This window comes from Alosa alosa, chromosome 2 (assembly GCF_017589495.1).
Source record: "Alosa alosa isolate M-15738 ecotype Scorff River chromosome 2, AALO_Geno_1.1, whole genome shotgun sequence".
NCBI lineage: Eukaryota > Metazoa > Chordata > Actinopteri > Clupeiformes > Clupeidae > Alosa > Alosa alosa.
In genome coordinates this window covers 17238486-17248522 of record NC_063190.1, presented here as the reverse complement: position 1 = coordinate 17248522, position 10037 = coordinate 17238486, and the positions used below count along the sequence as shown (strand labels likewise).

Here is a 10037-nt window from a genome sequence, read left to right as displayed (position 1 = left end):
CTTAAGTCTCAGTAAATATTTATTTGTATGATAAGATAGAAAGTGATGTTCTTAGACTATTCTTAATGCGTATTTGAGAGTATAGATAGTAAGATGCAGTTTATTAGCAATTTGTGAAGGTTAAGCAAACTTGGAAGTATGTTATGAATCCCTGATCTATGTGATTTCTTAGTTGGACCAGTGATTTCAAAATTAATGCAAAGTCTACGCCCCTTGCGATGCTAGGATTGGAAAGTTTCCCAATTGTTAGAGGCCAGACTTCCTTTCACAAAGTGAAAGGAAGTAGTGAGTGGTTAAAGCAGGCTACAAAGTTTTCATATCCTTTCAAATTTACGACATTTTGTTAAGCTTTAGAGCTTTTCAAAAAACCTTGGAGTGAGATTTGGTGGGGCCAACCAAAATGTTGCCGCGTACACAGCTGTTTGTTTGGCTCATTCAGCATCATTACTGTACAGCAAAAAAATGATCAGTGGTTCTCAGTGTTGGGATGAGGGTCCTAGAGTTAATTTAACATTAAGGTACCAAAGAGATCTACTAGGACCACTGAAATTCTAAAGAATGAGAACCACTGATTTCCATAAATTGTATTCCTTACCAAACAAAATAAGTAGAAAAGTTTAAATGCATGAATCTGGTGCAGTTTCAAAAACAATTCAGAGGTTAGACTTGCTTATTTTTTTTTTATCTTTCTATTTGTGCTGTAGCCTAAGCCATAGTTATGATTATACTGCAATACGTTCCCTTCCCAACCACAAAGCATTCAGTGGAGTTTCACTTCATATGGTAAAAAAAAGTGTACATTTCAGCACTCCATGAAATTATGCAGAAGTGGTCAATGGTGTTGTTCACCTAGTTAAGCTAAGATAATATATGCATGCTATAACTTACTTTCTTCATATTATTGCATTAATGTCACTAGGAAGCATGCTAATAGAAATATATATTAATATCTGTGTAAGTGGGATTGTGACCATGATGGTGGGATACTCAATTTACAAAAATGTATACTGACATAAATAGTTTACTATTAGAATACATCAGAATTTAGGCCCAAAGTTGGAGACCATGTTTAGTTAAGTTAACCTAATATTATAATAGTTCATACTAATAGTTTCGAATTTTTGTGAAAAATATAATGGGGTCTTTGTGATTATGCTTAGCCTACCAGAGGAAAACAGGCAGGTATGCCACGTCATAACTTTTAGAGTAGACAGACACAAGTGTTCTTGTGTTTACCAGCGTTATGGCTCTATGCGTGTAATTTATTAACATGGCCCACCCCATATCCGCCTCCGAAAAGAAAACCTCACAGCAGTCGTGTTGCAGTGGAGTTTGCCCTCACACAACATTCGTTCCCTTCAAGATGGCTAGCACTACTTCACGGAAGATGGGACGAGAATTGGTGCTTCTTGGAGTTTACTTAGGGTTTATCATGCTACAATGTCATATCCTTACCTGTAGCTCTGCGCCCGTCAACAGCACAGAAGGTATGCTCTTCTTTCAGGTTTTATTAAACTGTCAGTCTCTTGCATATGGCCTGAAGCCTTAGCTAACGTCAACGTTAGCTAATATTAGCGGCTTGTTCCTTCTGGCGTAATTTAGGTTTAGAGTTAAGGACTTGTTCGGGTTGTTTGACGGATGAAACTATCTACGTTAGAGAAGACTGCTTTTGTTTGCCCGTTTGTTACTGATAATGACCGAAATTAATGTAGCAACTGACCGGTTAGAATATAACGTTAGTAACGTTAACGTTATGGCTAAGATCATTGACAGTTGCTGTCGTCAGAACACACCGTAGAAGCTAACGTTAACCCTAACTTTAGTTTCGTAAACGTCTGTAATAGGATTTTGTATTTTTTTTTACCCGTGGTGGATTCATAATGTTGTAGCGCGAGCGTGGTACCTTCTGTATATACAACTTCTAGATAAGTCAAGCTGAGCATGTTATCAAGTGACCACAAACCTGCAACAAACCCACGGCAGCGTTTGCTAACTTGGCTAGCTAACGTTAGCTAGCAGCTATGAAGTTTATCATACCCCGGTCTGAGTAGCATGCCAGCAATGACTTCAACTGCTTCTACTATGCCAAATGTAGTTGTTGGAAATTCTGTCGTAATTATGTGGTCAAGCAACGTTGACAGTAGGGGTGTGTGTGTATATATAGCAACACTGCTCAAGTGTGATTAGATGGTGAGCCATTCAAGTTTGACAAGTTACTAGAGATGGATGACCCCTGACAACGCGTTACTGTCAGAAGTAATTCACTCTTAACCGGGGGGACATTCCAGGATTGGGAAACAGATGTGCTCGCCAGCCGTAACTTTAAATTAGTTAACTGTTATTCAACCTAATAGTCTAATTACCTAGAACAGACTTCGCAAAATAAATTGAAGCACGACAAGGCTACGTTCATTTCATGGCCCTCTCGCACCGTTTTCATACTAGTAGCCTAGACTACACTTTGAGTGGCAATCTTTGGCCTTGTCTGTCTGTAGTCTTGTCTGTAAGACTTTTCTTGTTCTTTGCTGTTTTGTAATTCATGTTAAATGGTCCCTCTGAGACGAGGAAACTTTAACAGCATCTTACATACTTGTAAATACTCTTTAATACTTTGGTAAATGCCATGCGAAATTCAGAAACTATAGTGCCACATTTAAATATGAGACTGGTCATCAAAAGTATTCGATGACAACTTTGGAAGGAGGAAGGAAATAGCCCTAGTTCATTGCATCATGTGGATTTTCAGGATCATAATTGCCTTGTTGCACTTGCACCCCACCCTCACATTGGTTATGGCTATGGGATTTGGCAGAGGATTTTTGTCCAACGCGACCTACAAATAAAACAATACGATAGTTAAAATAACAGTGAACAGTTTTAAAAAGTTGGTAAGACTACATTAAGGAGAGTAGAAATAATAAACAATAATGTCAATGCAATCAATAGCCCAATGGAAATAAACAAAGAAAATAAACAAATAATATAATATACAAACCATAACTTATAAGAAACGCTTAATTAACTAAGTGCATGCTGAACAGATATGCATTTAGAACCCCCATGGCTTGCTTTGTTGAAACCTTCACTCAGTATTGCTGGGAGTGGCTTTATGACTACAATTAGATTAGATTTTTTTTTTTTAAATGGACATCAATGCATCTTTGGAAAGCCAGATATTTGGCTGATAGAAGGTTAACATGCTCTATGTTTTGACCGAAGGACGTCTGTCTATCATTACACTCGGAGAAAACTGGAATGTTTTATTCGTCCCGTGTTTCAATCGTCCAGGCTCTCCCCTACTCATGAATGCCTTCAAGCTATCCACACTGTACGGGGAGGGGTTATGAAGGTAGATGTATATATCGTGGAAAGCCAATTGGGGCAAGCCTGGGGCAGATAATAAGGGACAAAAGAAATCTGGGGGTAACAAATGGCCTAATGGCCTTCATCAGTGTGTCACACTGACGAAGGCCATTAGGCCGAAACGTTTGTCAATTAACCCCTGTGCTAAAATGGATTAAAAGCAAGAAAAGATTTTTGGAGTGCGACCATTTGTTATTTTTTAGATGAATAAATGTAAACATGTAAATGTATCATAGCTCTTTGTTCAGTTTACTGACAGTCTGTCTTTTGTTTGTAGGCAGCAGATCTACCACTGCAAATGTGCCATCATCAAATCAGAGTGATGAGACAAAACAGAACGGTTCCTCAAATGGCCAGTCGGGTGTAGTGTCTCCTCCTGAAAGTGCTAGCCAGGCCCAGTCACCTTCTGTTGGCTCGATCCCAGCAAAGCCAGAGTCAGACTCGGCCCCAGCAAAGCCAGAGTCAGACTCGGCCCCAGCAAAGCCAGAGTCAGACTCGGCCCCAGCAAAGCCAGAGTCAGACTCGGCCCCAGCAAAGCCAGAGTCAGACTCGGCCCCAGCAAAGCCAAAGAATGTGTCTTCAGAGACTCCAGATACTACGCCTAAAGGGTCTAATGACGGTAGTGTTCCAGGCGCCCAGCCACAGTCCACAGCGCCTTCAGCCACCGACACCACAATTGTGAGTCCTACCAAAACCGCTACCAAAATTAACGGCAGTGCCACCAGCACTATGGCTGCACCTCCATCCAAATCCTCTGCGTCTCCCACCGTGCCCACCAGCACTGACGTGAACGTCCCACCGAAGCGCACAAACATCCCACAGTCTAAAGCCACCAGCAGCCCACGACTGGAGGCGGCGGAGGACGAAGACGACGAGGAAGAGGACTACAAAGGGGAGTACGTAGATGACCCCACGCCGGACACCCGCGGCGGTGTAGAGGACAATGGAACGGATGAGGAAATTACTTTGGGGGATGATGACCAAGACAATGATATAACCAACCTGGACGCTGATGATGATGATGATGGTGATGAATACGATAAAATGATGCCAAAGCTACCAACCATCCCAAAGAAGTTTGGTGAGCAGGATGCCACCATTTACACAAACCCGGATGAGGACACGCATTTCTTTGTTCACCTGGTCATAATTGCCTTCTTGGTGGCCATTGTGTACATTACCTATCATAACAAGCGAAAGGTAAGCGCCTTCATAAAGACTACACCACATTTAGGTTGTGCACTAAATATGTTGAGTTATGTTAAAAATAAGATTCAGAGGTCAAAAGGGCAAAACTAACGATGGGAAAGTTTTAAACCTAGAGGATTTGCATAATAAGCTTTAGCTTTCTTACATTTAAGCAATAAGCCCCGAGAGGCCATAGGTTACTTAAAACAGCTAATGGGCTAATTATTCTTCCGCCAAAAAATATATTTCCTCAATCGGAATACAACGGCATTGAATGTGATACAGCCAATTATAAACAAGGACTGGAACTATCCGTTTTAGAATATGTTTTTTTGTAAACATTGTACACTCCACAATCTGGTTTATTTGTCACATCAGAGTTCCATTTGAAAAGCACAGCGTGTGACTGCTGATGGTTGTTGTGTCGGGGTCTGATTATTGTACTTTTTTTATCTCTCTGGCCTCGATTAGATATTCCTGCTTGCCTCGAGCCGTCGCTGGAAGGACGGCCTGTGCTCTCGCGGTGGCGTCGAGTATCGGCGACTCGACCAGAACGTCAATGAAGCCATGCCCTCGCTGAAGATGACCAATGATTACATCTTTTAGAGCCTGTGGCCTTCAGAGGACAAAGACACGTTGGGTTTAGAGAGTTTTGGTGGTAGGGTTTTTTTCTCTATCCCTTTCTGTTTTCACTTTTACAGTGGAGCCCCAGGGTTTCACATTGTTTTTTGGGTTTGTTTTTTCTTTTGGAGAAACTATCTCTTTCTGGCTCTTTTTGGAATATGTTTCATCCCGTCTGTCTTAAAGGTTTTATTGCACAGTTGAGTGTTTGGTGGGTAATTGGCCACCATGTGTGGCCACAATGTTGTAGATTATTAAAAAGATTAAGATTATTAAGATTATATTTTCACACAAGTGGAATGAGGCACAGAGTGCAGAGTCACTACTATACATGTGAAATGTAGACTCGGGATATCCCCCCTGAAGTTTGGAGCTGAGATGTTGCTTTGCTGTTAGAGACAGCACCAAATGCAATATTATTGTTACTTATTATCATTTTTTGTTGGGAGATGGGAAAATAAATATCAAAGTAATATCACTTCACCAATAGGAAGTGTTTCTTTTTTTCTTTTGACGATTTAGCATCTCCACAATATCAGGGCATCAGGCCGTATCGGAGACTTGCTCATATTTTTGCGATACGTTTGAACACCTGTCCCTTTTTTATATTTGAATTTGAGTTATGACTTCAGTGAAGTCTCTTGAAATGAGGATGTTGCGACTGTTTGCAGTTGTTGAGATGAAAGGTGTCTGTTTTCTTTGCGGTCTTGTGGGCTTTGATCCTTTCACATGAGTATTGTTGTCGTATGTGGCCGTATTATTCTCAAAGAATGCTGTATTACTTCAGGAGAGATTGAATTTCGACTCACAACAGAAAGTGCAAAAGTAGGTAAGCAACTTCACAGGCCCTCTGCCACATCACCACATTTCTGAGGGCCTACAATATCAATCCTATTGTCAATACCACATAGGTGGTATTTATACCCTTGTTGAGCATTAATGTGTATTAGTGTTGGTAAAATGTCGAAGAGAATTGTCCTGGAGTTGTAAAATGGTGTAAAGAGTGGTAAACATATTCTTAACCAATTTCTGTAACAGTAATCCGGTGTGGGAAAAATGACCACAACAGGCATGATTTGTTACTTTGTGCCTATGCTGAATTTAGCTGTAGGCTTTATTCACCTTTTTTTTTTTTTAATTAAAGCACAACTGTAAATATATTTTGTTTGGCTTATTCACTGATGTTTTATAGACAAAATGGTGTACACTCTCCACTGAATGACCTGATTGATTGGGAAAGGGTTCACCTTATATTCCCTTTGGGATAAAGCTGGAAATGGAGACGCTGGGGAACTGAGAGTTCACACACATGGGCTCTGTTCGAAATGGTAAAAAATGTTGCCTTTTATAAGATCTCTAACGGGAGCGAGGCAGCAAGTGCTGTTCGAAACCATCGTTCTTAAAAGATGCCTTCATTCCAAAGTCATAAAACGGCTCTCTGTCACGGCAGTGAGGCAGCAAGGCAATGCCTTTGTTTCAAAACGGACCAATTGTTATAAATGCACTGTGTGTAATTATGCCCACTCAGTCATGCTGTAGAGCTGAATCTGAAAAAAATAATAATATATACATACATATACAGTCTATGAGCTGAATGAGCTGCTTTTGAACCTTGGGGCAAGACATGACAATAACACACTAGACAGGATTTTCTCAGCCCTAAAATGACATTAGACTCCTGAATAAGTGCAGAAAGGGAAGACACTACAGCTATATCAGGTGGAAGGTGGAGCCCATGACAAAGGCTGTAGTGCTCAAATAACACCCTTTCAACACCAACATGTTGCATTTATATAGCGCTTTATCAAGGTACCCAAAGCTCTTTACAGTGAAGGCGAACCCTCACTGACCATCACCAATGTGTAGCATCCACCAGGGTGGTGCACGGCAGTCATTTGTGTCAGACCACTCACCACACATGTAGTAGAGAGTAAAGAAATTACTAAATGAGCCAATTATGAAACAATTTCATGTGTTAATTGGCTGGAATTGTTCATGTGTAGGTTTGGGGTTTGTTTCACATTTACAGAGCAAGTCTTCTTGGCAACACGTAAAGCAGCACTACCAAACAGCAACTTAATAAGGCTATTTTACAAGCGATAAGACCTGCTCAGAGTGCGGCAGAAGTGCCATTCGAAGTATTAAGAGTTTATGTGGCATCAAAATTATTTTGCAAATGTTATTTTAAGGTAAAAAAAAGCTCTTTAGGGGGTCTTTAAATTCAGCATCCATAAACACACCCAAGTACTTGGATAATGGCTCATAATGATTGGTGTAAATCTAAAAAGCATTCAGGAATAGTTACAACTGCAGTTAAATTGTAATTTTGCAGTGTAAGCCCTTGTATCTTGAACCATCTCACGGTTCCAATGATGACACCAATGATGATATTGCAGAGGTAAAAGAAGCTTTTTTATGCATTGTGATATTTCACATTGTATGGTTTAATACAATAACATTGAAATAAGAGGCTTTGTCAGTGCTTCATAACCTTTTATTAATGTGTAAAGCTTTATAGATCATATGAGATGCGATCTGGGAAAACCCTTCACATGGTGCAATTATACTGATTTATTCTGATACCATTCTAGCAACATCCAAGATTTTCAGAGGATGGTATCCAGGATTTTGCTAGGGGACAGTGTCCAGAATGTTGCCAGGATGGTATCAGAATCTTAAGTTGGGGAAATTTCAGCAGAGAGGGTTGGAACGAGCCAAAAATCAAACGTTTTTGAGTGCACCATGCAGGGTTTTCCTAGATCACATCACATATAGGCACATAGAAAGTGTTACTGTTTTTTTTATGAATATGAATTTCTGGAGAAACCTTTGTTAGTAGCTCTGCCAGTGCCAGCTGAGTTTGTAAGCTCTTGCAGGATGTTAACATTTACACAAACCCGAATAAGGACATGTGTCCAATGCGGCCATTGTGTACACACGTAACAAGTGAAAACTTGTCCCAGGGAGTGTACTGAATATTTGGAGTAATGTGAAAAGTAAGACTAAGATGTCATATTGGCATAACGAATCAGGTGAAAGTCATAGTTTGAGTATTTGCATATTTGGGTGTGGCTCAGTCCAAACCACAATGTTTGACGAAGCCAGGATTGTGTTTCTTTTCTTTTCAAGCAAACAGATTCAAATTGGACAGCTAGGGAACCGTGTGAGGAGCAATATGCTGAACTAAACAAACATGTATTGGCATACAGAGCCAAGGCTGAGGAGCATAACATTATCTTTTTTCTTTCTTTTGTTTTCTGTGCATACACACTGAAAGGACAGCAATCGAGTTTATAAAACGCATGGGTACCTTGAAAGGTGCTACATAAAGTAAGTTATTATATAAGTTTTATTATTATGTTATCATTAGTAGTATAATAGTTGGATTTGAAGTTTATTGGATTAGACTTGCAGAGTGCAACCTTTGGGGTGTACAAAAGAGTGAAAGTACTCCATGGATGCATTACACATTTTTTTGCATGTTGTTGATTCTTTCCCTGCTATGTAAATAATAGCTTTCATAACATGCCGGCATTATAGATTTTTAGAGGAGACATTTTTGTCATTTTTATTTTTAGAGGTGGTATTTTCCTTTTATTTTTCTTTGGACTAAACTTTTCAGGACTGTAAAAACAGCCCTGAAAATGTACAACTCGGAAAATTAATTTGTTTTAAGAATGTTCTTTACTTTATACATCCACTGGATGGCAGTGGAGCTATGCACAGCAGATGAGGGCATACAGACACCACAGCAGTGTGGAAATAATGTGACAGAGGAGATAGCAGGACCCATGTAGAAGAGATGTAAAGGAGCAGCTCCACAAGTGAGACTATCATCACCATCAGACCAGGGCAGGTAAGACATAATCATTTACACAGACATTTAGCCGTACCTATAGATGTTCACCAACAGAATAATCCTCTGCTGCTCCCATACTGGAGTTATGATTCCTCCTTTTAAGAGTTAAGATAATTGCATTCCAGTAGGACAGTCTTTTAACTGCCTGAGCCCAGAAACTATTCCAGCGAGTAGTCAGCTTCTACAGATTTGACCAGTGTTGTTAGTGTTTAGTTTTCACACAGTGGTTGTTTTAACACTGATTCATAGAACAGTTGTATCAATGTCTAATGTGTTTTTGTGTGAATCTGTATACTATGTCCATAGAAAGCTGTGTATGAAGCCTGTAGGCTACAATGTGATGTGCCAACCATTATAAAAAGCACGTTGCCAAGAGGAGGGGAAGAGGGAAGAGAACTTATGAAGTTGTGGTTATTTTGATGATTTTATGGCTCTTAAGGAGACTTTGGTTTCTAACTTCTGCAGTCACCCACTTCTGGCAGCCTTTGAATTTGTTGCCAGCCTCATTTTCCTCATAAGCAGTTCTTACAAAATAGACTATGTTTTGTAATGAGTTTTTGCCCTTTTTTAACCTCAACATGTCTTCTTCACATAATTAGCTTATGTTATGCTTTTCTATTCATTCCTCTCTGTCTCTCCTTCCTGATCACACTCCCACGCACGTGTACATACTTGCTCTAGCTGTCCACTTGTCAAAGCTTCATCACATCTCTCTCAGTGCTTACCGTGGCGACCATGTTGGCACATTTACATTTCTGTTTTCAGCCACACCCTGCACCCCCACCCACCATGGCTGCACACGCGCGCACCACCATGAATCACAGAAGCTAATAGAATATTAGATTACTGGCGACGGCGTGAGGCTTGACCGGCGAGGGAATAAAACACGGAGCCATCTCTGCGGCGGCTCTACAGAGATAAGAACCAAATTAGGATTTAGCGCGCCTCCTCACTCCGGCGCGGCTTGGCTAATGGAGCTCTTTAAAGAATCGCTGCTCGGCATTTG

At 40.4% G+C, this 10037-nt stretch overlaps 1 protein-coding gene and 1 long non-coding RNA gene across 2 annotated transcripts in view; both read left to right on the top strand.

The window, feature by feature from the left end:
* The first annotated feature begins 1231 nt into the window (after window positions 1-1231).
* c2h5orf15 (chromosome 2 C5orf15 homolog) lies at window positions 1232-6332 on the top strand. The gene is made up of 3 exons (XM_048235029.1): window positions 1232-1487; window positions 3641-4563; window positions 5023-6332. Exons 1-3 carry the CDS (start codon window positions 1271-1273, stop codon window positions 5155-5157), a joined length of 1275 nt encoding a protein of 424 aa, XP_048090986.1. The 5' UTR covers window positions 1232-1270; the 3' UTR covers window positions 5158-6332.
* A 1983-nt stretch (window positions 6333-8315) lies between these two features.
* The window catches only part of LOC125290981, a 32051-nt gene continuing 30329 nt past the window's right edge, over window positions 8316-10037 (top strand). The window contains exons 1-2 of the long non-coding RNA XR_007192901.1: window positions 8316-8502; window positions 8884-9028. This is a non-coding gene — a long non-coding RNA (uncharacterized LOC125290981). The remainder of the gene's footprint in view (window positions 8503-8883; window positions 9029-10037) is intronic.

What these genes read in the sequence shown, in the direction of transcription:
- c2h5orf15 (XM_048235029.1), top strand. Translation starts at nt 1,271, where the DNA reads ATGGCCCACCCCATATCCGCCTCCGAAAAGAAAACCTCACAGCAGTCG. An exon ending in GCCCGTCAACAGCACAGAAG is followed by an intron (nt 1,488 to 3,640) that starts GTATGCTCTTCT and finishes TTTTGTTTGTAG; the next exon opens with GCAGCAGATCTACCACTGCA. An exon ending in CCTATCATAACAAGCGAAAG is followed by an intron (nt 4,564 to 5,022) that starts GTAAGCGCCTTC and finishes GGCCTCGATTAG; the next exon opens with ATATTCCTGCTTGCCTCGAG.